The sequence below is a fragment of the Sapajus apella genome, unplaced genomic scaffold (assembly GCF_009761245.1).
Source record: "Sapajus apella isolate SASKATOON/1434 unplaced genomic scaffold, GSC_monkey_1.0 scaffold71, whole genome shotgun sequence".
Classification (NCBI taxonomy): domain Eukaryota; kingdom Metazoa; phylum Chordata; class Mammalia; order Primates; family Cebidae; genus Sapajus; species Sapajus apella.
The window spans coordinates 1497848-1525839 of record NW_022437011.1 but is presented as its reverse complement, the minus strand read 5'-3'; the positions used below and the strand labels follow the sequence as shown (position 1 = coordinate 1525839).

The 27992-nt window shown below is 52.9% G+C and overlaps 1 protein-coding gene across 1 annotated transcript; it reads left to right on the top strand.

Moving 5' to 3' along the window:
• The first annotated feature begins 3358 nt into the window (after positions 1–3358).
• Positions 3359–21838, top strand: CDX1 (caudal type homeobox 1). Its single transcript, XM_032250236.1, has 3 exons — positions 3359–3902; positions 20078–20223; positions 20765–21838. Exons 1-3 carry the CDS (start codon positions 3458–3460, stop codon positions 20963–20965), a joined length of 792 nt encoding a protein of 263 aa, XP_032106127.1. The 5' UTR covers positions 3359–3457; the 3' UTR covers positions 20966–21838.
• Positions 21839–27992: the final 6154 nt, after the last annotated feature.

The window sequence follows — 27992 nt, the reverse complement described above, 5'->3', positions numbered from 1 at the left end:
CCCCTAGGGCCTCAGGGCCTCTGTTCACACTGACCCTTGGCCCCTGACACCCTTCCCCACTCTCTGGGGCCTTGACTCACATGTCACTTCCTCCTGCAAGGTTTCCCTGACTCCTCCCTCTGGGCCAAATCTCCCTATTCGTGGCCCTTGCCAAGATGTAATTTTACCTTTATTTGTGATTATTTCATTCATACCTGTCCACCCCACCAGACCCCAACTCTAAGCACCACAAGGGCAGGGCCTCACTCAGTACCCAACATAATGTCAGCACAAAGGAGGTGTGTTAACATCTATTTTTCAAATGAATGAATACATAAAGAAATGAATTCATATGCCTATTTCCTATTTATTTATTTATTTGAGATAGGGTCTCACTCTGTCACCTAGGCTGGAGACCAGTGGCATAATCTTGGCTCACTGCAACCTCCACCTCCCAGGTTCAAGTGATTCTCGTGCCTCAGCCTCCCAAGCAGCTGGGACTACAGGCGCCCACCACCATGCCTGACTACTCATATGCCTATTTCCAGCCTTTAAGCCTACCATTTAGGCCTGACAGCGCATACTCTTGAAATTAGAGGGTACCTGGAGAGCGCCCTTCCCCCAGGATAGGCATCCTTTCTCTGGCATCCCTAACTTGAGACCAACCTCCAGCAGTCATTTCCATACCTCCTGCGATGATGAGCTCACTCTCTCTCATGACAGCCCATTTCCTGACAGACGGCCCCTTACGGAGAACTTTCTTACATACGGGTGGGCTGAAATCCGTGTTGTAGCCTGCAGCTTCCTCCCTGAGGTCCCAAGTCTGCCCTATCTTCCTCCTCAGACTCAGACCCCATTCCAGGTCTTCTCTTCCTTCAGTCCAAGCAGTCCCAGCTATCTCAGCTCAGAAAGTGGAGATCGGTCCTCTTGGGCCTCTTCTCCCTCCTCTGTGTACTTGCCAATTTCCCACCAATCCCTTGAAAACTTCAGTCCTAAGCAGAGCCCAGAGCTCCAGATGACTTCCGAGAACATTTCAGCACCGCATCCGCTTCCTGACCTGGGAAAGTGGGATAGTCCCTGCTGAGGCAGCCATGCTCATCTGTGTCATGTGCTGATCCACACACATGTGGACAGCCATGTGCTCCTGCAAGGTAGCCAAGGGCTCCGCCCGGTCAGCAACAGCCAGGATCTTCCCTCCCCTCTCCTGCAGGCAGCCTTCATTTTGCTGCAAACATTGGGCACTACCCCTTTCCTTTCTGAGCCTCAGTGCTTCTACCTGTGCAATGGAAACGGTTCCTCTGAGCAGGAAGTGGAGGGAGCCCTGTGCTGGCTGAGTCTCCAGCTCTGTCACATATCAGAGCTTCAGAAGAGCAGGCATCTCACCAGGGCCAGCTTCACCGGCGGGTCACCAGTACAGTCACACAAAGCCCAGTGTGTGGAAGGGCCCGAGCTCAGGTGAATGTTCTGCTGCCACCACCCTGAAATCCTTAATCCTTTTCTAACAAGGGACCACATATTTTAATTTTGCTCTGGGCCCTGTAAATTATGTCCTGATACTGAAACATCTGCCCAGCCCTGAGATGATACCGACAAACCCCGGCTAATATGGTCACCCAAGAGAGAGACAGGTTGAACAGTTAAGACACTGACTCTGACCTTCTGGAGACCACACACCCCTGCACGATGAGAGGAACCCAGGAAATGTGGGCCCATCCCATCTCGCAGGGGGCTTCTGCACAGCTCCCTGTGGTACAAAGCCCTTGTGGGGGCCAGGCGCAGTGACTCACGCCTGTAATCTCAGCACTCTGGGAGGCCGAGGCGGGGGATCACCTGAAGTCAGGAGTTCGAGACCAGCCTGGCCAACATGGTGAAACCCCGTCTCTACTAAAAAACACACAAAAAACAGCTGGGCATGGTGGCAGGCACCTGTAATCTCAGCTACTTGGGAGGCTGAGGCAGGAGAATCACTTGAACCCACTAGGTGAAGGTTGCAGTGAGCCCAGATTGTGCCACTGCACTCCAGCCTGGGCAAAAGAGCAAGACTCCATCTCAAAAAAGAAAAAAACTAAAAGCCCTGTGGAGGGGACCCCATCTGACTTCCTGACCCAGATCCCTGTACTTCATGAATCCTTCCCCAAATCTTGCCCCCACTCCCAGTTCACTGACACTCCCTCAAATGTTCCCAGCCTCCACTCCCCCTTAGGTAGCTGTGAAATGTTTCCCAGTCCTTCACATGGGGTGGAGGAACATAGGCATTTAAATGCCACGGGGTCCCAGCCATCATACATGGATCAGGGCTTTTGGATCCTGATTCACACAAACCAACTGCAACAAAGGCATATTTGAATCAACTGGAGTACTTTGAATCTGAACTGTGTGTTAGATAATAACCAGGAATTTGCCTTAATTTTGCTAGACTTGATAATGGCATATTACGTAAGAAAATGTCCGTGTGTTTTAGAGATGCGCGCTGAAGTATGTAGGGGTGAAATGACATGATGTCTGGAATTTGTTTCAAAATACTTCAGAAAAGGGGGGAGTAGATGAAATAAGTGTGACAAAACCTTAATAGTTGTTGAAGCTGGGTGATGGGTGCACAGCAGTTCATTATACAATTCTACTTTTGTGTATGCTTGAAACTTCTCAATTAAAAAAGAGGGTGGGGGGTCATCAAGATAATTTGCTAAAAGTTTCCTGTAATGTTCCCAGAAGACTCTCCCCAACACACACGCGCGCACACACACACACACACGCACACGCACACACACACTATGCCTTTTGAAAACTTTCTCTAGGAGGCCAACCCAGGCAGTACCCCAACTGTAAGGAAGACTCGTGTGTGTGCATATGTGCATCTCACCCGAGAAAACCATCCACAGCTTCCATGACCAGAGGGGTCGTGACCCCTTCATGCCAAAAGATTAAGGACCTGCGATCTTACAGACGGGAGCCCTGTTTGAAGTCTGCGTTGCCCCTCACCTCAAACTGGTCACTGTGTGAAGTTGGCCTAGAATCCCCTCGCTCCTGGGAGCTCGTTCCTCCACCTGTAAAATGGGGCTGCAGAGCGGTCCACGCGGCCACCGGAAGGACAAGGTGCTCAGGCCTCAAGGCCGCCCCCTGGCAAGCGATTCCCACTCGCAGCGCGGCCTCGACCCTCGCCCAAGACGCGCCCTCCGTGCCCCCACCCCCTCCAGGCCCTGGCCAGTCCACCTCCCGCTTGGGGCGGCAATTTGTCTCCTTTTGAACCCCCCGCCCCCGACGGGTTTCCCCCTTTGATTCGCTGCCCGGAGGCTTCCCCCCGCTTTGAAATGCAAACCCGCCTCGGCTGGGGCCGCGGGCGGCCGGGAGCTATAAAAGGCCTGGGTGGGGCGGGCGCGGCGGCAAGGCCGGCGAGTTCAGGTGAGCGGTTGCTCGTCGTCGGGGCGGCCGGCTGCGGCGGCTCCAGGGCCCAGCATGCGCGGGGGGCCCCGCGGCCACCATGTATGTGGGCTATGTGCTGGACAAGGATTCGCCCGTGTACCCCGGCCCCGCCAGGCCCGCCAGCCTCGGCCTGGGCCAGCCCGCCTACGGCCCCCCGGCCCCACCCCCGGCGCCCCCGCAGTACCCCGACTTCCCCAGCTACTCTCACGTGGAGCCGGCCCCCGCGCCCCCAACGGCCTGGGGGGCGCCCTTCCCTGCACCCAAGGACGACTGGGCCGCCGCCTACGGCCCGGGCCCCGCGGCCCCTGCTGCCAGCCCAGCTCCGCTGGCATTCGGGCCCCCTCCGGACTTTAGCCCGGTGCCTGTGCCCCCTGGGCCCGGCCCGGGCCTCCTGGCGCAGCCCCTCGGGGGCCCGGGCACACCGTCCTCGCCCGGAGCGCAGAGGCGGACGCCCTACGAGTGGATGCGGCGCAGCGTGGCGGCCGGAGGCGGCGGTGGCAGCGGTAAGGACCCCTCCCTCGCCCTGCGCCTCTGGACCGGCAGGTGCTCGGGCGCGCCTCAGGCCGCCCCCTGTCTGACCTCTGCTCAGGCCCTGCCCGGGTTCCCGGGAGTGAGGACCTCCTGTCCACTCTCGCCCTGGCGGGCAGCTCTCTGGGCTCCCTCTCCTGAGTCTCAGGCTGTCGGAGCCTCCAGCAGCACAGCCCAACCCTCCCTCTGCACAGATAGGGAAACCGAGACCCCCTGCGAAGTGCGGAAATGCGCCTGCGGCCGTGGAGCAAGGCCTAAACCAAAACGCAGGCCCCCAGACTCCTGTCCCACACTCATTTAGCAACACCGACTCCGTGCTCTCCATCCGCTTCTTCCAGTCCTAACCCAGCCGAATTTGCAAAGGCGGCAAATTCGCCCCAGAAGGGACGATTCGCTAACTGTGCGAACAGGGCAGGTGACTGCTGGCCAGGGCTGAGTCTCCCCATCACACAGTCAAGAGATCGGTGGGTCATATCCTTCGGGCTGAAAAAGAGCCCTCTTTGGCCAGACCGGGACGAGAGGTCTGTACCTTACCTTCCCAGAGTCCTCCCTGAACTCTTGACCCCGGGGGAGGGGAAGCGCCAGCAGTGCCAAGGGGGCTACTGTTTGGCTCCTGAGCCTGTGAACCTTCTGCCCCTAGGCAGGCCTCTCTCATCTGCCCTCTTCAAAGGCCGGGGAGGGGGCAGGACAAAGGGCCCAACTTTAATGAGGGGCGGCTTGACCTCCGTTATGGGTCCCCCCTTTGTCATGTAACTGGCTCTGTCTTGGCTTGGTAGCGACTCCTGTCGGCCGGAAAGTGAACACGACGTTCCATTGTCCCGACTGTGTCCGGCCTGTCCTGACAAAGGCCACCTGGCCTTGGGGGCGGGAAGCTGGCCTGCCCACCCTTTGATGTCCAGCCCCTCCTCCCCTTCCCCCAGCTGGGAATAAGCCTGGGACTTCCCCCACCTCCTCGCTCTCTTTACCCCCATCTCCCCACACACACCCAGCTTGCCTCAGGGCAGATGCTGGTTGTGGGGGCTTGATCAGGAGCTACAGGTTCTGGGCATAATCATATCCCCCTCTTGGAAGTCCCAGGGATACAGAACGTCCTATCTGCCTCCAGGGAGATACAGCGAACCAGGCTCTGCCACTTGCTTCTGTGGCCTTGATTAAATAACAGTGAATGTTTTGGAACACTTCCTAATGGACCAGGCACTGACCTAAGATCTTGCATGTATTAACTCATTTAACTCTTAAAACCTCATAGTGGGTACTATTATCACCCCATTTAAGATGAAGAAACTAGGACATAGAGAGGTTAAGTACTTGCACAAGGCTATGTAACCCAGAACTGGTGGCGCTGGGATTTGAACCCAGGCTGACTGACCACCAAGTCTGTGCTCTAATCCTCTACACAACAGCTCCTCTTGCATCAGTCATTGTTCCTGGGCTTCAGTTCTCCCATCTGTGAAATTAGAGAAAGGGGGTTCTGCAGTGGTTTGTAACCCTTGTTTAAGTTACAGAAGGGCTCCTTTGGAAAATCTGCTGAAAGGGACAAATCTTTTCCCTAGGAAAAAAATGTTGCATCGTTGGACGATTTCAGGGGTTCTGGAGGCCTCCAGAGGCATTATCCGTAAATCTGGGGTTAAGAACCCTGCATGATATGAGAAGAGGTGGTGGCAGCACCAGTGCTGAGGCTCCTGCGGTTTCTCAGTCTGCGAGGCTCTGGAGAAGGAAGCCTGCCTTTCCTGCTCCTCCGTTCCACTTGCTGCTTCCTGCTCATGGGGTGACTTTGGAGATGAATGGGGAGGTTCTCTATGGGTGGGGACTTGGTGTGAGGGAAAAGGAGTGTGCCAGTGGGTGTCAGAGGACTGGGGGATCCTGGAGGGGCTTCCATACAAATCACCTCATGTCTCCGGGCTGCTGAACCCCGCTCGGGGCCTCTGGTCTCAAAAGTTGCTTGACAACTGTTGCCTGCAGACAGATGAATCTGCCCTAGGCAAAAAAGCATTTCCCACCATGCTCTCCCATAGTACAGAAAAAGGCAGAAGGAGTTCTGGGGGTTCCTGAGGCTCCAGGAAAGGAACTTCCCAAGAGCCAGGTTAGCTCCCTTCTGCAGAGGATGCAGGAACCCTGACCTTCCTGAAGCTAGAAGGTGCTGCCTGTCTTCCTGGGGCATCTGACTCTCTATTCAGTGCTTCTGAAGTAGGGGCAGAGTTGGGTTGGGACTGTTGACTCTCCCTGAGATAGAGGCCAAGCCTCTCCTGTCCCTGGCCTCAGTTTCTCCTTCTGGGCAATGAAGTCACAGGGTTTCCAGGAATGGTTCCTTTGCAATGCTGTGGTCCAGGACAGCTGAAGGAAGGCTAGTGCATGCCACTGCCCTCCCAAACCCCACTGGCACTGGCCACCAGGTCTTCAGCCTGCCACCAATCCTGGCCAGCCCCTTCTTCCCCTGTTTCTGAGCCTTGAACATTCGAGAATGGACAAACTGGACAGTTAGAGACTACACATGTAGATGAGGAAACCAAGGTACAGAGACTGTGAGGAATGTTCCAGTTTCACACAAGCGGGGCTGAACTGGGCTAGATGTCAGAAGAGTCGATTTAGAATTTTCTGATGGTTTCCCATCATGTGTAGGATGAACCCCACACTCATTCATGAGGTCTACAAGACTACAGCGTTTGCACCTGTCCGCCTCCCTGACCTCATCCCTGGCTGCTCTCACCTTGGCTTCCAAGCTCAAGCAATTCCAGCTTCTTTTAATTCCTGAGACCTGCCAAGTCCTACTACAGGTCTTGTTCTCTCTTCCAGGAAAGCTGTTTCCCCTGATTCTTTGCAAGAGTGGATTCTGCTTACCCTTCAGATCTTAGCTGAATCGCCACCTCCTCTGTGAAGCCCTCCATCATTCCCCAAAGTGGACTCCCCGCTACACCCATGGCAAATCTTTGCTGTGTTCCCTTCAGAGCACTAATTCCCATCTACTCACTTCCTTACACTTGTTGTTTATATGTTGTCTGTTCCCATGAGGTCCAGAGCTATGTCTGCCTAACCCACCACTGCATCCTGACACCCAGCTCAGTGCATGGCATTTAGTAGATGCTCAATATATTTTGTTGAGTGAATGAAGAGGGCAAGTATGAAGACAGAAGGCTTCTCTGGGGAACAGGGGAGTGGGTGAGATCTTGGCTTTCACACAGGTTTCTGGGGTCCCAGCCCTAGGATTGGGACCTGTGACTGTCCAGCCAAGCAGTTCAGGTCAATGGAAACCTGGCTGCCTCTGTTTCTCCACTTGGATGGTACCCTGACTCATGTGGGGAAGTGCAGTTGCTGAGGCTGGGACTAAGACTTCAGCTTATTCTAAGGAGGGGGCGGTGACAAAGGGAAAGACAAGAGAGAAGCTGTTGGGCCTCAATCAGTCTTCAATTCGTAATGACAGTGTTAGTTCCAATTGATCAGTATCCCTTGAGTGAGGCCAGGATAGGAAATGACTACAAGGCGTTCTTTTTTTTTTCCTCCTCTCTTTGCATTTTCATAAGGAGCATTTTAAATATCAGCATTTTCATTAGGAGGGTTACATATCACCCCTCTGCGGAAGGCTCAGCCTCCAATTCCTTTAATAAACTACTCCACAGGTTAATGGCCCATTGGGGTGGCTGAGGTCTCAGGACTAGGGAGAGGTTCACTGGGATGAGACTGGGAGCAAGGTTTAGATCTTGGTCCAACCCCTTCAACTTTCTGATGGGGAAATTGAGGCCCATGAAGGGGATGAATGTTCCTCTCCCCCCACATTGCAGGCCCTCGCCCTTGGCCCATTGCCACAGCCACCAACCTGCTCTCTCACCTTCAGCCTCTCTGTGATGCTCCAGCTGTCTTCTAAAACCATTGCCATATCTACCTTCTCAAGGCACCTGCCCTGCTCAGGAGCATTCTGTGGCTCCCTACTGATATGGAATTGCCATTTCATTATTGTAAAATCCAGCTCCATTACTGTGGCATTCAGAGCCTTCTTGAGAGCTGGCCTCAACCATCTACTGAAGCCATTCTCCTACTACGCCTAGATAAGGCAAGTTAGGAGCCAGGGCTGGGAAGTCTCAGACCTGGGATTGCATTTCCTTAAGAAGCTGTATAGCCTCAGGCAAGTTAATTAGGATCCTTTCTCTGAGCCTGTGCTTCTTCCATTGTAACAGGATAATAATAGGATTGCATCTCGGAAGAGTCTGTAAAGCGCAGCTCTGCAGCAGGCACACAGTAGGTGCTTAGGGCATCGGTGCCTGTGACCACCTCTACCAGACCTCAGCAGGTGCACTGGAGCACACACCTCACACTCCCTGCCTCTCCAGTCTGGTCCCTAGGCCTGCATTGCCCTCCCTTCCCTCTCCTGCATCTTCACTAGCTCAAATGCTGCCCCTTCTCCAAGGCTGTCTCCCGTAGGAAGCCCTCCCTGATTCCTCCCTCCCAAGCACTGTATCAGGCCCTTGTTTTCATGACACTTACCACTGACTGTCCACTTTCATTGTCTTGTTTATCCCTGCCACCTACCAACCCCACCCTGCCTCGCACATAGTAGGAGCTCATGATAAAGCAAATAACTGTGGCATTAGCCAAATATTTACCATGGGCCAGGCACTGTGCCAGGAACTTTATGTGGGTGATCTCACTTAAGTCTCACGATAGCCCTGTTTGGTGTAAGGATCCAGTATTCGACTCATTTTATAGATCAGGTTAATGAGGCTGAGAGAGGGCAAGGGGGCCTGCCCAAGCTCACACAGCTAGGACATGGCAGCACACTGTTCACACCCAGCCTACGGCCCAGCAAGTGTCTGTGAAATAAAGCCACACACTCAGGAAGGGGAACCTGAGACCCCCCTTCCCCATGGGCATCCCAGCCAGGTGGAGGGGAAAGGAGGCTAGGCAGGGGATGTACTGTAAGAGGCTGCGGGAGGAGGGAGCCCAGCAGGGGCTAGGTTGTTTAGAACCGATTCTCCAGGCAGAAGCTACATTTGACACCTCATTGCTCAGATGTAGCTGGGAAAGGGAATGACCCAGTTAGAAGGTGGCAGAAGGCTTTTTTTTGGTTGGTTGTTTTCTCTCCCCTGCTTTGGCAGCTATTGCCATTTAGAGCTTAGGGAATCATTGTGAATGTCCAAAATGGTTTGTTAGCAGCAGGGTCTGGCGTGTCCGTAGGCAGCTATCTTAATGGGCCGGCCTCTCAGGTTTCTGTGTTGGAGCTCCTGGGATGTGGAAACAACATTCACATCTGGAGTCAGGGCCATCGCCACGTTAGTATGCCAGACCCTCCCCATGCCGTGCTCACCCCTCAGGCTTGTGGGGGTACCCCACGTGGATCCCCCCCATCAACAGAAAGAAGGAGCAAGCTCCACACCCTCCCATGGCTTCCTGTTGCTCTTGAAACCAAATCCAAATTTCTCTGTTAGAGGTTCTGCTGGCCTCTCTAGCCTGATCTTGTGCCTCTCTCATTCATTCATTCAAGCAGGCAAGCAGTAATATTCTGGGTGTCTTCTGTGATGAACGTGCTCCTAGGCATTGAAGATGATGGTCTGTGCAAGGCAGACGGGTCCACCTGCTCGAGGAGGCTGCCCTCTCTGCCCTCACTCTGTTCCTCCCTGCCTGGGGCCTTTGCATGTGCTGTTCACTTCCTGGAATCTACCTCTCTCTTCGTGACATGGAAGCCTCCTTCTCAACCTCAGGTCTTGGCTTAAACGTGGCCTGTTGGCTGGGCACAGTGGCTCACGTCTATAATTGCAGCCAAGGCGGGAGGATCACAAGGTCAGGAGTTCAAGACCAGACTGCCCAACATGGTGAAAGCTCTACTAAAAAATACAAAAATTAGCTGGGCGTGGTGGCGGGTGCCTGTAGTCCCAGCTACTCAGGAGGCTGAAGCAGGAGAATCGCTTGAACCCGGGAGGTGGAGGTTGCAGTGAGCTGAGATCGTGCCACTGCACTCCAGCCTGGGCAACAGAGCAAGACTCCATCTCAAAATAAATAAATAAGGCCTGTTCCTGGTGACCTCTCCCAGCTAAGTAAAGTAGGGTTCTTCCCCCTACCTCCCACTCAGTTTAGCTCATTGCTTGATTTCCTTCCTACTACGAATCCCAGTTTGTCATTATTTCATTTGTTTGTTTGTTTTTAATCTACCGCCTCCCCTGCCATGAAGGAGGTAATAACCTGTCTCTCAAATAAGTACTGAGCAGTTATGGTAATCATGATGCGAACCAGCATCTATTCAGTGCTCAGTGTGTTCAACATTTTTTCAAGTGCAAGACTTCTGTCCCCAGAACAGCACATTTCTTCTCCATTAGAGGAGTGGTTCGGACTAAGCTTTTCGAGCAATGGAGATAGATGGAAGGCTGTGCTTTGGAGGCTGAGCTGCCCACAGCGGGGGTAGACGTGGGGAGCAAGGGAGACAGGACTCAGAGGTGCCACCTCGGCTTGTGATCTGAATGGCTGGGGGATGGAGGTGCTATTTTTTGAGTTAAGGAAGCAAAGAAAGTAGCAGATTTGTTTTATGTATTCACCAAGGATTCATCAAGTACTCACTGTGTGTGTCAGGCACGTGATAGGTGCCAGTGAGCTAAATGGCATGGCCCTAGCCTCAAAGAGCATTCGGGGAGCCAAGGCCTAAGGGGAAGGTCTTCACCAAGGTCACGTAGCCAGCTAGGGGTAGGAAGGGGCTGGAGGCAGAGCCCCTCACTGCAGCCCCGCCTCGAATGTGAGATTTCAGGAGCCACACCTGCATGGAGCAGCAAAGGCTGCACTCCCAGACTAGACTAGAGGAAGATGGCCAGGTGAGCAGTGGCCTGGAAACTCCACGAGGAAACAGCCCAGAAAGGCCTCAAGTTCTTCAGCTTAGGAAAAGACCGGAAGGGATGCAGTTGCTGTCTGTAAATCTGAAAGGGCTGTCCAAGGCTGAGGGTGTCCCTGTGGAAAAACTCAGGAAGTATATAAATGGGTGGCAGATGCAAGAACCGACTCCTTTGCAGCGAGTAGGCGTGTGCTGCAGTGTAGGCGTCCCGACCCTGGTAGGAGTTTGATCTAGCAGTGTTGACTAGTAGGACTTTCCGCCATGATGGAAATGCTCTGTATCTGCGCTGTCCAGTAGGCTAGCCACCAGCTGCATGTGGCTATTGAACACTGGAAATGCAGTTAGTGTGAATAAGAAACATATTTGATTAATGTGGCTAGTGGCTATCATATTAGACAGTGCAAAAAAATCCCTCTCAAGAGTTCCCAGAATGGAAATCCATTCTGCATGAGCTCCTTGTTCTTGCATTGAGGAATCTCTCCTGCCTCTTTTTTTTTCTTCTTTTGAAACGGAGTCTCATTCTATTGCCCAGGCTGGAGTGCAGTGGCACAATCTCAGCTCACTGCAACCTCTGCCTCCCAGGTTCAAGTAATTCTCCTGTCTCAGCCCGTAGAGTAGCTGGGATTATAGGCACATGCCACCATGCCCGGCTAATTCTTTTGTATTTTAGTACAGACAGGGGTTTCACCATATTGGCCAGGCTGGTCTCGAACTCCAGACCTTGTGATCCGCCTGCCCTGGCCTCCCAAAGTGCTGGGATGATAGGTGAGAGCCACCACGCCCACGCCCTGCTTTTTTTTTTTTTTTTTTTTTAGATAAAGTTTTGCTCTTGTCGCCCAGGCTGGAGTGCAATGGCATGATCTCAGCTCACTGCAACCTCCGACTCCTAAATTCAAGCTATTCTACTGCCTCAGCCTCCAGATTAGCTGGGATTACAGGCACACACCTGTCTAATTTTTGTAATTTTGGTAGAGACAGGGTTTCACCATGTTGGTCAGGCTGGTCTTGAACTCCTGACCTCAGGTGATCCACCCACCTCAGCCTCCTAAAGTTCTGGGATTACAAGTGTGAGCCACCACGCCCGGCCACTCTCCTGCCTCTTTCAGCTGCATCGGCTCTGTAGTAGCATCATCTTCATCATCATAGTTTTTATTAATAAGTACTTTGTTAAGTAGGTTATCACATTGGTCTCCATAACTACCGTATGAAGAAAGCATTCATGTCTTCATTTTAGAGATAAATAAATGAAACTCAAAGAGGTCCAGCAACTTGCCCAGGGACATACCACTGGCGTATGGCCAGACTCAGAGAGCCACTGGTCTCTGTCTGACTCTAAAGTCCCTTCCTCTTTGCCACCTCCTGAAGCCGGGTCAGATTGTGGACCTTGATGAAGACAGGGCAGCAGATGATGCAAAGGTGGCCCTGGAGGAGGAGGGTGCAGAGATGATGAAGAACTCTAACCAGGAAGCAGGCTGACAGTGGGGAGGAGAATCTGGCTAAGGCTGCATTGCTACCGAAATAGCTGGCCTGGCCAGCGTCCCCCTTTCCTCGCCCCCATGCCAGCTTCAGCTCTGCTCAGGGCTTGAGTGGGGGACCATGATATTAGCAGCCTGGGACTGCCAGATCAGCCAGGACAAGGACCCAATTGTGGGTCAGGCAGAAAGCCTCATGTCCCAGGAAGGACACCCTTCCATCGTGGATCTGGTGAGGTTAGGTACAGTGGAGGGCCTTCCCCCTGGTGGTACAGATGGGGAAACAGGCCCAAATAAGGGATCACATGTCCAGCTGGTGGGCCTGCCAATCTCCCCACTACCAGGCCAGTGTTTTCTTGGCCCTGCGGCTTCCCATTAGGTGCCATTCCTCTCTCGCGCGAGGGACTCCACCAATGTACCCACTTCTGCAAATAGATCCGTTTTCTCCTTTTTGTCTCCATAGCTTTTTACCCTTTCCAGGCTGCTCTCGCAGCCATTCTGTTCCCCAGGCAGGGTAAGGAAAGCCCAGGGAAGTTCAGTCACTTGTCAAGTCCTTCAACTAAGAGGGCCAGGCTGGACCACAGCCCAGGTCTCTGCCACCAGGCAAGGTCTGGAAGCTCGCCTGTACACCCAGCCTTTACCAAACCTCAGTAGAGTGTGACACTGCTACAATTTAGACCCCTCACCAGAAGCGCTACCACCTCTGAGCTGGCCCACGCCCTGCCACCCTTGTAGCGCTCCTACATGTGTTATCTGAGGCAGGGAGATCTGTCCTCCTGAGTCCCTCTTTCTCACCCTCTCCTTTGCCTATTGGCCCTGCAGCCATCCACAGCAAGTGACCTGCAAGCTCTCTGAACTTAATTCCTTATCTTGGAAAAGGGGGCTTTTTGCAGCAGGATTCTATGGCTACCCTGTTCCCACCTCCCCTGATCCCCTCCTGCCAAAAGCCCTATGCCCTTCCATTTGTCATTCCCACACTGGCATCACAGACACGGGTGAGCTCCCCATCACCTCTTGCTGCATGCAGTGTGGCTCTCTGAGGGACTTGGCTGGAGGGTATGTTGGGCGTGTGCTCTCTGCAGGGGTTGCCCGGGGTGGCAGGCAGCAAGGTGTTGGGAGTGGGGAGGTCTGATCCTTAAGGGAGGGCTCAAAGCTACAGAGTCTAGAGGGCATTTGGACTGGTGTACAGGGAAAACCGAGGCCCAGAGGAGAGAAGAACTAATTCAAGGCCACACGAATGGCATGGAACTGGGACCAAGACCTACTGACTTCAGCTGGTGGTTCAGAATCCATAGGGGCCTTGTTAAAGATGACTGAAAAATTGGCTGGGCGCAAGGGCTCACGCCTGTAATCCCAGCACTTTGGGAGGCGATGCGGGTTGATCATGAGGTCAGAATTTCAAGACCAGCCTGGCCAATATGGTGAAACCCCGACTCTACTGAAAACACAAAAATCAGCCGGGCATGGTGGCGTGTGCCTATAGTCTCAGCTACTCAGGAGGCTGGGGCAGGAGAATTGCTTGAACCCAGGAGGCGGAGGTTGCAGTGAGCCAAGATCGTGCCACCGCACTCTAGCCTGGGCGACAGAGCGAGACTCTGTCTCAAAAAAAAAAAAAAAAAAAGGTGACTGAGAAATTAGGATGCAGTCAGTCCAGATTGGGGCCTGGGAATCTGTATTTTTAGCAAGCCCCTGTGTGTATAGACATGCATGCCTGTGTGCATATGTGTGTTAGGGGTTCGGATCTTGAAGCACAGCCAGTTGGGGCTGGACCAACCAGGGATGAGTCACGAAGGTTTTTGGGGCTGGATTTGTGGTCTAGGCCCTGAGGGCCAAAGCTGGTCATTCCCCAGGGCCACACACCCAGCAGGAAGAGGGCAAAGGAAGTGCTGACCTAGGGGCCATTTGGTTGTGCTGGAACAGAGGCCACACTCTGTCCTTGCCTGGCCCAGGCTGGATGGGGAGCCCCTACTGCAGGCCACCGTGGCTCCTGTCCCCATCCTCCAGCTGGGCAGGCCCAGTGTCTAGACTCTCAGACTGTGAAATTGGTCTTAGAATTCTTTCAGCTACAATAACAAACACAGTCAGAGAATCAACAAACATTGGGAAGTTCATGTTTCCAAGTTGGAAGGGACCTTATAAGTAAATGATCTTTTTTAGCAGACTGCCCATTGCACAGATCTGTTTCCTGGCATTTCTGCCAGATGGTCATCCCACCACTGTTGGAAACGAGTGAGACCTTCCCCACGCACCTCCTGCATTCCAGGTACTGTGCTAGACATCGCCCATCCATCTCAAGTGAGTCTCTGTATGCCGCAGGGTTAGAAAGAACTGCAAGAGACCTCGTACTATTCGATTGATAGGTTCTGTCGCTGTTTCTGAGGCCAGATAGATCTGGCTTTGAATCCCACCTGCCTGATGTGTGGTCCTCTCTGAGTTTTCTTATCTGTAAAATAGAGTAACAGTTGCCCAACTCCATGGGTCATTGAGAGATGTATACAAAGGTCCTGGCACATGGACATGTTGGCTGTTATGAGAATATTAATTTCCCTATTTTACAAATTCAGAAAATGAGGCTCAGAGAGGTGAGGAGACTGTCCTAGGTTACCCAGCCAGTGAGAAGTTGCACTCCACAACCACAGAGGTTTGCCTTTAATGACATCCAGGGGCCCTGGACTCCAGTCCCAGCTCTGGGCTGGAACTCCTGACTGCCCCAAGACACCTCTAGAATCACAGACTGCACCTCCGTTGAGCTCCACAGTCTGTCTCCAGAGCCCAGAGAAGGGTGTCAAGGTCCGTGGGCCAGGTCTTCACTGGCAGCCTTGCCAGGACAGAGAGGAGTTGACTGTACTGCCAACCACACCTCAGGGCCACCTGGAAAACGATCCAAGTACCAAGTTTCTGAACCCCGTTTTAGCGCCGCTGAATTTTAATTTCTGGGGCTAGAATCTGCACTGTGAAAAAGCTCCCCAGGCAGTCCCAAGGCTGCTGGCCAGGTGCTGAGAGCCATTGGCCTATACTGCCCATGCTCTAGGGGACGGGCGTTTGCTACCTCTCATGGTGGCCTGATCATATGGATGGCGCATTCGCATCCCAAAACTGGAGCAGAGAGAAAGCCTCCCATTTGGGCGAGTTACCCAAGGCCCCTCTGTGCCCACCCCTGAAGAGCTAAGGGGGCTCCTCATTCTTCCTCCCACCCATTTATGCTGGCATCTGGCCCAGAGGGTTACTCATTAGGTGGCTGGGAGTGGCTGGCCCCTCAGCAGACACCTGTTATAGGAGCCTGGACTTCCCCCTTAGCTCCAGCGTCCCAGGGACCTGTAAATAATTCATCCCAGGCCCTCTCCCCACCCCACTGCTCTCACGCACCTCCCTGCCCTCTCCTTCCCAGGCTGCAGAGGTATCCTGGGGCAGTCAGGAGTTCCAGCCCAGAGCTGGGACTGGAGCCCAGGGCTCCCTGCTGTCATTAAAAATACAAATTCAAACATACGCTTGTTAAAGATTTTAAAACCCCCAAAGTCTCCCTCCTACCTGTGGCTTTCCAACCTCCAGTGCCCCCCCCCCAGGGGCACCCCCGGTTACTGGCTTCTTGTATATTCTTTCAGAAAGAACTATATGGGTACACAGATGTGTGAGTATGTGTGTGTCTCCCCTGTTTTTATACATAAATGGCAACATACTATTTTCACTATTCTGTCCTGCTTTTTTTTCACACTTCTTAGAACTTGCTCCGTATTGGGACATATGGAGTTTTAAAGGTTCTTTTTAATGACTGCATAATGCTCCTCTCCATGGCTGTACCCTCCCTTATTTAACCAGCTCCCTGCTTGTATACATGTACGTTGTTTTTTGTCTTGTGCTATCGGAAACAGATGTAGCTTTGGGCAGTTCTTGGTGGGATCAGTTGCTAGAAGTGGGATTCTTGGGTCAAAGGGTATGTGCCTGTTGAATGAGGCTAGATATCGCCAAGTTGGGCGCTAAGGAGTGTGTTTCGGTTCTCACTCCTGGAAGAGCATATGGGATTCCCTGGTTTCTGAGCCACACAGTGTGATAGCAAACATTTTGTTCTTTGGCAGAGCCATTTTCTTAGCAATAAAATTATGTGTTTCAACAAGCTCCACCAGAGAGAAGTTGGCCAATGGGTTCCTGAGCCTACCTGCCTCTCTCCAGAGCACAAGGCCTGTGGGCCAGGTCTGTCCTGGTAACCTTGCCAGGACAGAGAGGGAAAATGGTACAGCTAAACCCTATCTCCATCTGGTCTCGCCCCGACCCCTTCACTTGCGGAAGAGCTGGGCCTGAGGTCAGAACACCTGAGTCCTGGCTCATACCATGACCAGTCAGGACGGCCCTCCACAAGTGCCCTTTCTGAGCCCATTTTCCCGCACCTGTGAAATGCCTGTCATGGGTCTGGGCTTGCTCAGCAGAAGGAGCAGGAGTGGGTGCTGGGACTGTAAGGAAAAGGCACCTTCAGGACCACTGCCTTTGATCTCTAGGCCAAGGTCTGGGTAGGCAGGGAGCCCCATGCCCTGCCTCAGGCCCATCTTCCTGAGGGTGACTATGAGTCCTCCAGGCATTCCAAGGGCCCCCAGCCTGGGGGTCTCAGTGGTCTTGCCTCACCACGGTCTGAGCCCTCCTTTTCCATACGTAGCAATGGAGGGGTGGTCTGCTGTTCAAGCTTCTGTTACCAGCACTCTGGAGGCTCCATGGCAGGCTCAGTGGGCCCTAAATATGGCAGCATGAGGAGTGGTGCACTGGAGAGGCAGCAAGAGCTCTAGACCGGGGGCATGGCCTTGGCCAGGCCTGTGCCTGCCTGTGCCTCTGCTGACCCTGACTGCCCAGGGTGGTTAGACTAGAAGAGCTCACCAGGCCTCTTCTTTGGGCCTCCAACTGCCATGTAACCATTGTGAACCGTGGTCTCTTCCTCAGTAAAATGGGAGGAGCCTAAACTCTCACAATCCCTTCCGGCTTTAGCCCAGGGAATCCAGTGGGTCTGTCGATTCAGAGCCATGCTGGGCTCCGATGCCGGTGGCATTAGGCAGAACTGTTTTTGAGTCGGCATTGCATTTTCTAGGCCAAGGAGAGGTCCCTTATGGAGCCAAGGCCTGGGCAGCCACTCCCTTATCCCTCTGGGGCCAGGCCTGGCAGAAGGCCGAGGCTATCCCGGGCTATGCTGGGCAGCGGGCTGAGGTCAGTGGACATGGAAACGTCCGGTGCGGTTCCTCTGCTCTGGCAGGAAACACAGGGAAAAGCTGCCCAGGAACATCTGCTGTCTCCCATTCTCCACAAAGCCATTTGGCTCACGGGGAGCCCAGTGGCTGTCCTGCCAAGCTGCGTGGGCTTAGTGAAGGGGGGCAGGTGTCAGAATGGGGGCGGGTGGTTAGTACAGGGGTGCTGAGGGACAGGCAGGGCTGGGGCTGATACCCAAGAAGGTGAAGGCTGGGCGGTGGTGGGGGCACTTGGGAGAGGCGGGAGGGGTTGATGGTCTTTCAGAGACCCACCATACCCTGGTGGGAGCATATGTGAGTCTGGAAGTGCTTGCTTGTGCCTCCTATTTATAGCCACGTGCTCAGCTTCTTATAAAGGAAACTGGTGCTTAGCCAGGCCCCACACCAGCCCAGGCCAAGCATGACTCTTAATATTCTCTCCAGACAGACCTCTGATCCGAGTCCCAAAGAAAGCCCTGACATTAACCTCAGTTGGTCCTCAAATTGAGCTCTGGGCCCCAGGCTGAGCCCCACAAGGAAGCCAAGCCACGCCCTCTCTCCTGCGTTATGGCAGCTCTCCCTGCATTTCCCCTTCCTTTTGCAAATCTGTTCTCTGCGCAGTAGCCAGAGTCATATTAAAGCCTACATCAGACTCTGTGTCTCCTCTGCTCAGAATCCGGCAGTGGCTCCCATCCCAGACAGAGGAAAACCCAGAGTCCCCGCCTTGTCTCCTGTCCCGTCCCCCATCTCACTGCACCTCAGCTCCAGCAGCTTCCTCACAGTTCCTCACTGGCAGATGGCAGGCAGATGGCAGGCACACAGCAGGCATGCTCCACCTCAGGGCCTTTGCACTTGCTGTTCCCTCTGCCTGGAACCCTCTCCCCAGATGTCTGCATTTTGAGACAGAGTCTCACTTGGTCATCCAGGCAGGAGTGCAGTGGTGCGATCTAGGCTCACCACAACCTCCACCTCTCTGGTTCAAGTGATTCTCCTGTTCTCCTGCCTCAGCCTTCCTGGTAGCTGGTATTAAGGTATATGCCACCACACCCGGCTAATTTTTGTATTTTTTAGTAGAGACGGAGTTTTACCATGTTGACCAGGCTTGTTTTGAACTCTTGACCTCAGATGATCCTCCCGCCTCGGCCTCCTTAAGTGCTGGGATTACAGGCATGAGTCACCACACCCAGCCCAGCATGATTCTTTCCTTTACCTCCTTTAGACCTTTGCTGAAATTCCTCTTCTCAGAAAGGCCTTCACAGCCCATTCTATTTAAAATCACAACCCGCCTCCTCCCTAAATTCCCAGACATCATCCTTCCCTGCTACCTTTCCCTTTGTGTGTGTGTGTGTGTGTGTGTGTGTGTGTGTGTGTGATAGAGTTTTGCTCTTGTTGCCTAGGCTGGAGTGCAATGGGGTGATCTCAGCTCACCATGACCTCCACCTCCAGGGTTCGTGATTCTCCTGTCTCAGCCTCCCAAGGTAGCTGGGAATTACACGAATGCGCCACCATGCCCGACCAATTGGTCTCTCCATGTTGGTCAGGCTGGTCTTGAACTCCCAACCTCAGGTGATCCACCCACCTCAGCCTTCCAAAGTGCTGGAATTACAGGTGTGAGCCACCATGCTGGGGCTCCCTGCCTCTTTTTCAACTGAAACACTTATCAATCAGCATATCAAATTTTTTCCATGTCTATTTTTCTTTTTGCCCATCTCCCTCCCCTAGAACATAAGCGTCATGAGGACAGGGGTTTGCTTTATTTTGCTCAGTACTGTAGCCCAGTGCTTGGCTCACGGCAGGAGCTCAATGAGGACGTCTCTCCTGCCTAGTGTCTGGACACAGCAGGGAGTGTGGATGGTTTGGGCAGACCAGCCTCCGGCGTGGCATCATGAGCCAGAGCCTTTGAGGTAACTGGCAGGTCCTAGGGGTCCACCAGCAGCCCCAGTCCTCCCTGTGTGACATTGAGGCCATCCCCAGGCATTTGGCAGCAACTGGGAGCGCCTGCCTGGGACAGTTCCAGATTCTTTCTGCTTCCGCCTCTACCTGCTGCGCTTCTTCCTTTCTCTGCTTGCACAGGAGGAAGGAGCAGCTGCCATCTCATCAGTCTCCATCACCCTTGCCTGCGGGTATCCCCTCCACGTCTTCAGCATTCAAACCCGTCTGACATCTGACTACAGAGTTAGAACCACCTGGGGAGTTTGTTAAAAATGCGAATTCCACAACCAGGCTTTCTGATTAACTGGTCAGGGACACCCTGAAGCTGTGTTCTTCACAAGCTCCTGGAGAATGTCTGTTCTGAAGCCACATCTGGAAGCTGCTGGTTTAAAGCTGTTGGAACTGGCCTTCAGAATAGGGCTCCGGGTCAGGAGAGCTGGTTGAAACCGCAGCTCCATCCGCAGCCTGCCGTGTAACCCTGAGCTGGTTGCTTTCCTACCGTGAGCCTCACTGCCTCCCGGACGGGCCTGGGGAGGAATACTTGCCTTCCATACTGTGAGTCTGCAGGTCTGAGTCTGGGGAATGACTGTTCCCCTGAGGGGAATCCTGCCTGGGGTGTACGTCTCTCCCCACCTCAGGGTCCTACTTCAGGGAGCCTGGATTGTCTTCCTCCTGGGGGTCCTTTTTTGCAGTCTCCGCCTCTCAACTCACCTTCCTTCCTGGCTCCTTCTGCTTCTCAGGTAAGACTCGGACCAAGGACAAGTACCGCGTGGTCTACACCGACCACCAACGCCTGGAGCTGGAGAAGGAGTTTCATTACAGCCGTTACATTACAATCCGGCGGAAATCAGAGCTGGCTGCCAATCTGGGGCTTACTGAACGACAGGTGTGTATGTCTTCCCATCTCAGCCACAGGAACAGTTCGAGGATGACGGTCTCCGGGCTGCCAGCAGATTACAGAGCTCAGTAGAAGGAAAACAGAGAGGTTGAGTCTCCAGGCCATTGTCACACAGCACAGCAGAAACTGAGGTGCTGCCAGCACCCTCCCTCAATAAAACCCAATATCCTTGTCCCCAAAGTCAGGAGTAAGGGGATCTGATTAGCCACAGACTACAGCGGTTATGATCAGTGCTGCAGGAGTACGTGCTGTTTACATTAGGGGAGCAGTCACAGGGTAACAGGGAAGGCTTCCTGGAAGAAGTGTGGCCTGGGCAGATGGGGAGGGGGAAGGTTACAGAGAAGGCCATCTCCAGGGTAGGGTTGCAGGGTCTAAAGGAGTGGAATGAGTTCAGGACCCAGGTAGTCAGGACGGCTGGAGAGGAGGTAAGCCACAAGCCACATGGAGAAACAGGGGCTCACTGTCCTGTCTCCTTACACTCTCCCCTCCACTCTCCCGGCTGCCACTCCTCTGTCCTCCAACCCCACAGGTCAAGATCTGGTTTCAAAACCGGCGGGCAAAGGAGCGCAAAGTGAACAAGAAGAAGCAGCAACAGCCCCCACAGCCTCCGACAGCCCACGACATCACAGCCACCCCAGCAGGGCCGTCCCTGGGGGGCCTGTGCCCCAGCAACACCAGCCTCCTGGGTACCTCCTCCCCAATGCCTGTCAAAGAGGAGTTTCTGCCATAGCCCCATGCCCAGCCTGTGTGCCGGGGGACCTGGGGACTCGGGTGCTGGGGGTGCAGCTCCTGTGGGCCCAGGAGGTCTAATCTGAGTCTCAGCCCTGCCACTGACCTTCTGAGACACAGTGGACAGTGACCAATCTACACTCTGCATGCCCTTGGCCCATCTGTGCAGTAAGCCTGTTGGATAAAGACCTCTTCCAGGGCCTGTGCTCTAGACCTCTGGGGGATAAGGGAGTCCAGGGTAGATGATCTCAATCTCCTGTGGGCATCTCAAGCCCCAAATGGTTGGGGGAGGGGCCTAGACAAGGCTCCAGGCCCTGCCTCCTCCTCCGTAGGTTCAGGGGTGCGGCGGAAGGCTGCTATAGGGACCCGACTGACCCTGGAGAAAAGGGATGGAGCTAAAATAGATGGGATGCTTGCAGAGCATGACTTGAGGAGGCAGAAACGTGGTCATTTCACACCTGCGTCTTCCTGCAGCCTCACCTCTACCTGCCCCCATCATAAGGGCGCTGAGCCTTCCCCAGGCTGGCTGCTAAGCACTAAGCACTGGCTCTGACTGCTCCGCTGGGGTGAAAATCACAGCCCTCATGATCACTCTTAGTGAGGCCTCTGGATTGAGAGGGAGGCCCCTGGAGGGGAGAAGCGGGCAGAGTCTACCCTACCAGGTTTCCATACCCCACCAGGCTGTCCATCAGGGTCCAGGGAGCCCCCAGAGGACTTTATCTGGACCAAGCAGAGCTCACACCTGGACAGGTGTTGTATACAGAGTGGAATCTCTTGGATGCAGCTTCAAGAATAAATTTTTCTTCTCTTTTAAAAAATGTATAAAAATCATTATACGTAGCATTAAAGAAAGATTTTTGAGAAGTACAAGTCATCCTCACCTTCCCCAGCAATTGTGTATTCCTTTCCCATTTGTTTAGGCCCACAACAAGGTCACCTTTAAAACACATTTGAAAGATCAAAACAGGACACTGTTCAAGTCGGTCTATGAGACTATGTAAAAACGTGACTTCATTTTGTAAGCAGAATCATCAGACTCAATCTATCAGTCTTGAGTTTTTCAGATATGTTCAGTTCAGGTTTTTGTATCTTCCTTTTTTAGACAGAGTTTCACTCTTGTTGCCCAGGCTGGAATGCAATGACGCCATCTCGGCTCATCACAACCTCTGCCTCCTGGGTTCAAGCGATTCTCCTGCATCAGCCTCCCAAGTAGTTGGAATTACAGGCATGCGCCACTGCGGCCGGCTAATTTTGTATTCTTAATAGAGACGGGTTTTTCCGTGTTGGTCAGGCTGGTCTCGAACTCCCCACCTCAGGTGATCCGCCCACCTAGGCCTCCCAAAGTGCTGGGATTACAGACGTGAACCACCGCACCTGGCAGGTTTTTCTTTCAATAGATGACATTTGTTGCTCACCCCCATGTGCCAGGCATGTCAGCCTGGGAAGCACATAGTGCTTTCCCCTAGACTGGAGGAGAGGGCGTGAGAGCATGGACTGGGAAGATGTGGAGGGGGAAGTTTAAAGAGAAGGGCATCTCCAGGGTAGGGGAGCAAGGTCTAGAGGGGGCAAATGAGTTCAGGGTCCATGTGGTCTGGGCGGCTAGAGCAGGAGGGAAGTCACAAAGCCCCCCTCAGGGTCTGACTTCAGGGATCCTGAATTGCTCTTCAGAAGTCCCCAGTCCAGTGGGGAAGACTGCCATGCACACAGATGACACTAATATAACAGAATAAGGGTCAATCAGAGCTATGCTCTGAGTGTCAAGGGAGACAGAGCATCCAGGAAGAGCACAGCACGCTCCTAGCTTATCCTGGAAGGCTTCCTGGAGGAGGTAATGTTTGAATTGAGACTGAAGGGACTAGTGGGTGTGGATCAGGCCAAGAAGGGAATAAAGGAGAAAAGGAACTTGAGCAATATGAACTGAAAGTCTAATTTTTTTGAACTCTTGGGAATCTGGGAATCTGCTACCTGGGGCCTTCTCTCCCCAGGGGCTCTGGTGCCAGCTGCCTGCCCCTCTGTTTACTGTTCTGGGAGGTGGCCAGGCCATAAAAACTGTGCACAGCCTGCCTACCATTGCCCTTTGCTCCCGGGGCACATGATAACAGCATACAAGGTGGATCCCAGCCTGGCACAGGCCCCTGAAGAGCAGCGGGCATTTCTCTCTCCTCCGACCAGTGGCCTGGGAGACGGTGGGGCTCCATTAGGAATGGTGGATACCTGAGGCTTGGGAAAAGACCAGGGTTCCGAGAGCAGAGGGGGAGGGGCTGGTGAAAAGGTGGACGGCACTGAGTAGAGTTTTCTGATTGTCAAAAAAATGTGCTCTGTGACCCTAGGGTAATAGCTTCCCCTCTCTGGGTCTTCATTTCCGTATCTGTGACATTGGGGAACTTGTCTACCATAAAAAAGTAACTCTGGTCAAGTAAGTTTGGGAATCCTGCAGAAGCCACTACTCTGATAGAGTCACAGTGGGTCATTAGCACATCAAAGTCTCTGACAAGCCCTGCAGCAAAGAAACCCCTTGAATTTTCTTTCATCTGGCATTCCCCAAGCTTTGCTACATAGGAGGTCCCTACTCACACCTCCTAACATCCCACTGAACTCCACACACACTGCAGTGCTGGGATGTTCAGGCTGGAGGGCCATACCTTCTCCGTGACTCAGTATTTAGAGCAGGTTTTGTAGTCAGATGGCCTGGATTTCAGCGTGACTACATCCAAGCTGCAAAACTTCAGGCAAGTTACTTAGCTTCTTGGAGCCTCAGCTTCCTCATGTGTCAAATGGAAATAAAATAGACTTAACTGAGCTTAGAATTGTGTTTTACACAGTGCCCAGTACATAGTAAGTGCTTGTTTTTTGTTGTTGTTGCTTCTGTTTTTGTGGTTTTTTTTTTTTTTTGAGACAGAGTTTCACTCTTGTTGCCTAGGCCGGATTGCAGTGGCATGATCTCGGCTTGCTGCAACCTCTGCCTCCTGGGTTCAAGCGATTCTCCTGCCTCAGCCTCCCTAGTAGCTGAGATTACAGGTGGCTGCCACCATGCCCAGCTAATTTTTGTATTTTTAGTAGAGACGGGGTTTCGCCATGTTGGCCAGGCTGGTCTTGAACTCCTGACCTCAGGTGATCTGCCCGCCTTGGCCTCCCAAAGTGCTGGGATTACAGGCATGAGCCAATGCCCCTGGCAAGTGCTTGTTTTTGAAACACCTGCTCACCGGACTGCTGCCTCCCAGTGTGAGAGGCTGGCAGGCCTGGCTGATGTTCTACCCACTTGAAGAAAGATCATCCTGTCTCCGAGTTAGGAAGACCTCTGCCTGGCAGTGGCCCCTCCTCTGACAGAGTCACAGTGGCGCATTTCCACATCAAAGGGTGAGCTGCAGCAGTTGCCCACGTGGGAGAGCAGGAGGTTGGATGGGACCCACAGGTTGGGTTGGTGATCACCTACCAATGGGCGTTTAGCCCCATGAAAAAGGAAACTCATCTAAGGCAATTTCCAAGCGGTGCAACGTGCTGCCTTGCATCTTATGAGTTCTCTGTCACCCAGAGTTCCACCAGAGATTGGGGTGCTGTAATGGCTCAAGAAAGAGACCCTGCAAGTCTAGTCAAATCTCACAGCCACCCCAGGGGTAAGAGGTGTTCAGCTCTCCTATCAGGAATGGCTTGTGCTGCTTTGCACACAGCGACTTTGTGCTGGCCCTCCAAGGCCCACGGACTGCTTATGTCCTCTAGCGAATCAGAGCTGTGCATGTCCACACTGTTTACATACAATTTCAGGGAGTCCATAGACTCCTAACCCTATGTTGAGATCCTCAGTCTTATGGAAAAGCCAAGCCCATCATTGATTGCCAAGAGATTGGTGGGAACTGAGCAGAGCAATTGCAGTGCTACTCTAGAGAGGCGCGCGGGGTTGGGAATGGACTATTCTGAGAGGAGGTCTCCAGTAGCCAAGGATGCGTGTGTGTGTCCCCATGTGTGTGTGTGTGGGTGTCTGTGTGTGTCCCCATGTGTGTGTGTGTGTGTGTCTGTGTGTGTCCCCATGTGTGTGTGTGTCCCCGTGTGTGTCTGTGTGTGTCCCCGTGTGTGCGCATTTGTGTGTGTGCGCGTGTGTGTGCATGTGTGTGTCTCCAAGGATTTGTGTGTCTTTCGGGGGGGGGGTGGGCTGTGATAGGGGTACATTGGTTAGAACAGGAGGACTGTGGAGCTCTGAGGAAATCAACCTGGCTCTGTGCGTTTGAGGTGATCTGTCGTGGGCTGCAGAGCTGGGGAGCACAGCTGGCCTCGGCCAGGGCAGCTTTGGAGGGCAATCCTGTCCCAGCCAGGCTGCTCTGGGATCACTTCCTTTGAACCACTCCAGATGGACTAGCAGCCTGGAACCTTGTTTTTCACAGTCGTCACTCCCTGGTGTGACAAAACACATGCTCTACTGTGACAAAATCTGAACGTTTAAGCAAATTAAAAATGTTTATTTATATACATTTAAAAATATCTCCCTACATAATAAAAGGAAGAACATTTCATCTGACACTTCCTTAAATCACGCACACACATCTCCATCGCACTTCTGGTTTGATATGAGACCAGAACAGAGGGGAGAAAAGGGGGAAAGGGAGAGTGAATATTTACTATTTGGATTCCTAAGCAGTCATTTTGTCAAGAATTGTTCAAACCTCCTGTGGAATGGGGGAGAGGAGATGGTGGCGACAGCAATTGTCAAACATGCTTGGTCGCCAGACTCCTGGCTGTTGTATGATCATAAAACTGGAGCTTCAGTGGGTAGATTGATTTATGTGGATAATGTCTTTTAAAAAATTTTAGAGTTGGCCGGGCTCATGCCTGTAATCCCAGCACTTTGGGAGGCCGAGGCGGGTGGATCACGAGGTCAAGAGATCGAGACCATCCTGGTCAACATGGTGAAACCCCGTCTCTACTAAAAATACAAAAAATTAGCTGGGCATGGTGGCGCGTGCTTGTAATCCCAGCTACTCAGGAGGCTGAGGCAGGAGAATTGCCTGAACCCAGGAGGCAGAGGTTGCGGTGAGCCGAGATCGCGCCATTGCACTCCAGCCTGGGAAACAAGAGTGAAACTCCGTCTCAAAAAAAAAAAAAAAAAAAAAAAAAAAAAAAAAAAAATTTTAGAGTTTGTGCTAGGCATGGTGACTCACGCCTGTAATCCCAGCACTTTGGGAGGCAGAGGCCGTCAGATGCCTTGAGCTCAGGAGTTCGAGATCAGCCTGGGTAACATAGCAAGATCCAACTCTACAAAGAAAAAATGCAAAAATTAGCCAATCATGGTGGCACATGCCTGTAGTCCCAGCTACTTGGGAGGCTGATGTGTGAGGATCGCTTGAGTTCATAAGGCGAAGGTTGCAGTGAGCCAAGATGGAGCCATTACACCTCAACCTGGCTAATAGAATGAGACTCTGTTGAAGAAAGAAAGAACAAAAGAAAGAACAAAGAAATAAAAGAAGAGAAGGAGAAAGAAAGAAAAAAGAGGTAAAAGAAAAAGAAAGAGAAAGAAGAAAGAAAGAAAAAGGAAGGAAGGAAGGATGGAAGGAAGGAAGGAAGGAAGGAAGGAAGGATCGTTGAGTTTTGTTTGTTTTATGAAAGGGCAGACTTTCCCCATCAGGGCTATAGGAATGGAAAAGATTTGGCAGAGAGGTATGAGCTGGAGGGCAGGTCCTGGGTGAGGTCAGACTCCTAGGTTCAGACTTTCTTTACATCACTGAATGATTTTGCAAGTCCTGCCCCTCTGGGCCTCAGTTTCCTCATCTGAAAGGCCTGGGCCTAGACCCATTTGCACCTCACAACCTCAGTGACTGCCATGGAGGCTCAATGGTCACCCCCGATGTGTCTGCTCAAGGGAGGCTAAAGTCTTGGCTGGCTCCCTTCTTCTCCCCCAGGGCTGGGTCCGTGAAGTGGGGTCCGTGAAGTGCTGCTAAGAAGGGTCATAAAGAGACCAGTCTTCTCCACTCCTGAGCCAACTGCCTCACCCCTGCTCGCTGTCCCTGTGGCTCTCTGTGACTTCCAAGGGGTCTCATGAAACCCAAGTGCCAATGGGAGGGAGGGGTTGAGCAAGGCTGCTGCCTCTTTTGTGCAAGATGCACTGACAAGCCCTGGGTGAGGGATGGGGAAGGGTCCTGCCTGGGCCTCCTTGGATTCAGGAGCCCTTGGCTCCTGCCTCTCCTAGCCATGACCCACAGCCTTCCTGGCTTCATCTCCAAAGCCCAGTGCATGACTTCACTCCTCTGGGATAGTTTCCTCAGGTGTAAAATGAGATACACAAACCTGTCTTCCCATGCTGTTGGAAAGAATTAGAAATTAGATATTGGATGCAAAAATCCTTCATAATGCAGACAGGAGGGCTCCATAAATGCTCCTTTCCTTCACACTCACAGCCACTCTTGGCCCCATATGGGTCAGCAGGCCGGGGGCAGAGGAGACACCTCCCTCCTGGGCCTGGAGAGCCACCGGCCTACCCTGAGTGGCCAGGCTCAAAGGGGAGAGCAGCTTGAGAGGACCTGGGGAGGGGGAGAGGTAGATTGGAGCCCAGTCAGGCCTTTACCCAAGCTCATGCTTTGACTTAAACCCCTCCCACCTTTTTTCAAGCTCGGGGGTGGGAGAGAGCAAACCCTTATTCTCATTCCTCCCCAGAGACTTCCCCCCCCCACCATGTCGCCTGGTGGTAGGCCAAACAGATGTATGACTAATAAGTGAATTGGGACCCTTGTAAGAGTGAAAAGGGCATAATTTGTAATGTATCTACTGGTCCGCTAGTGTATATCAGTCAGTCTCAGCAAACCAATGCGTGCCACTGCTCCAGCTCACAATTAATTACCCATCCTAGCCACAGGCTCACTGGACCCTCAGAACATTCAGAGGCAGCCATGCATGGGCTAGTTTGTGGTCCATTTTACAGATTTGAAATTAGAACTTTCCAGAGTCCGTACTGCTGCTGGACAGAAAACCAGTTACTGATGATCTAAGCCACAGATCACAGTGACACTGTGGCACTTGCCTGTCCCTTCTGCTCACCTAAACCT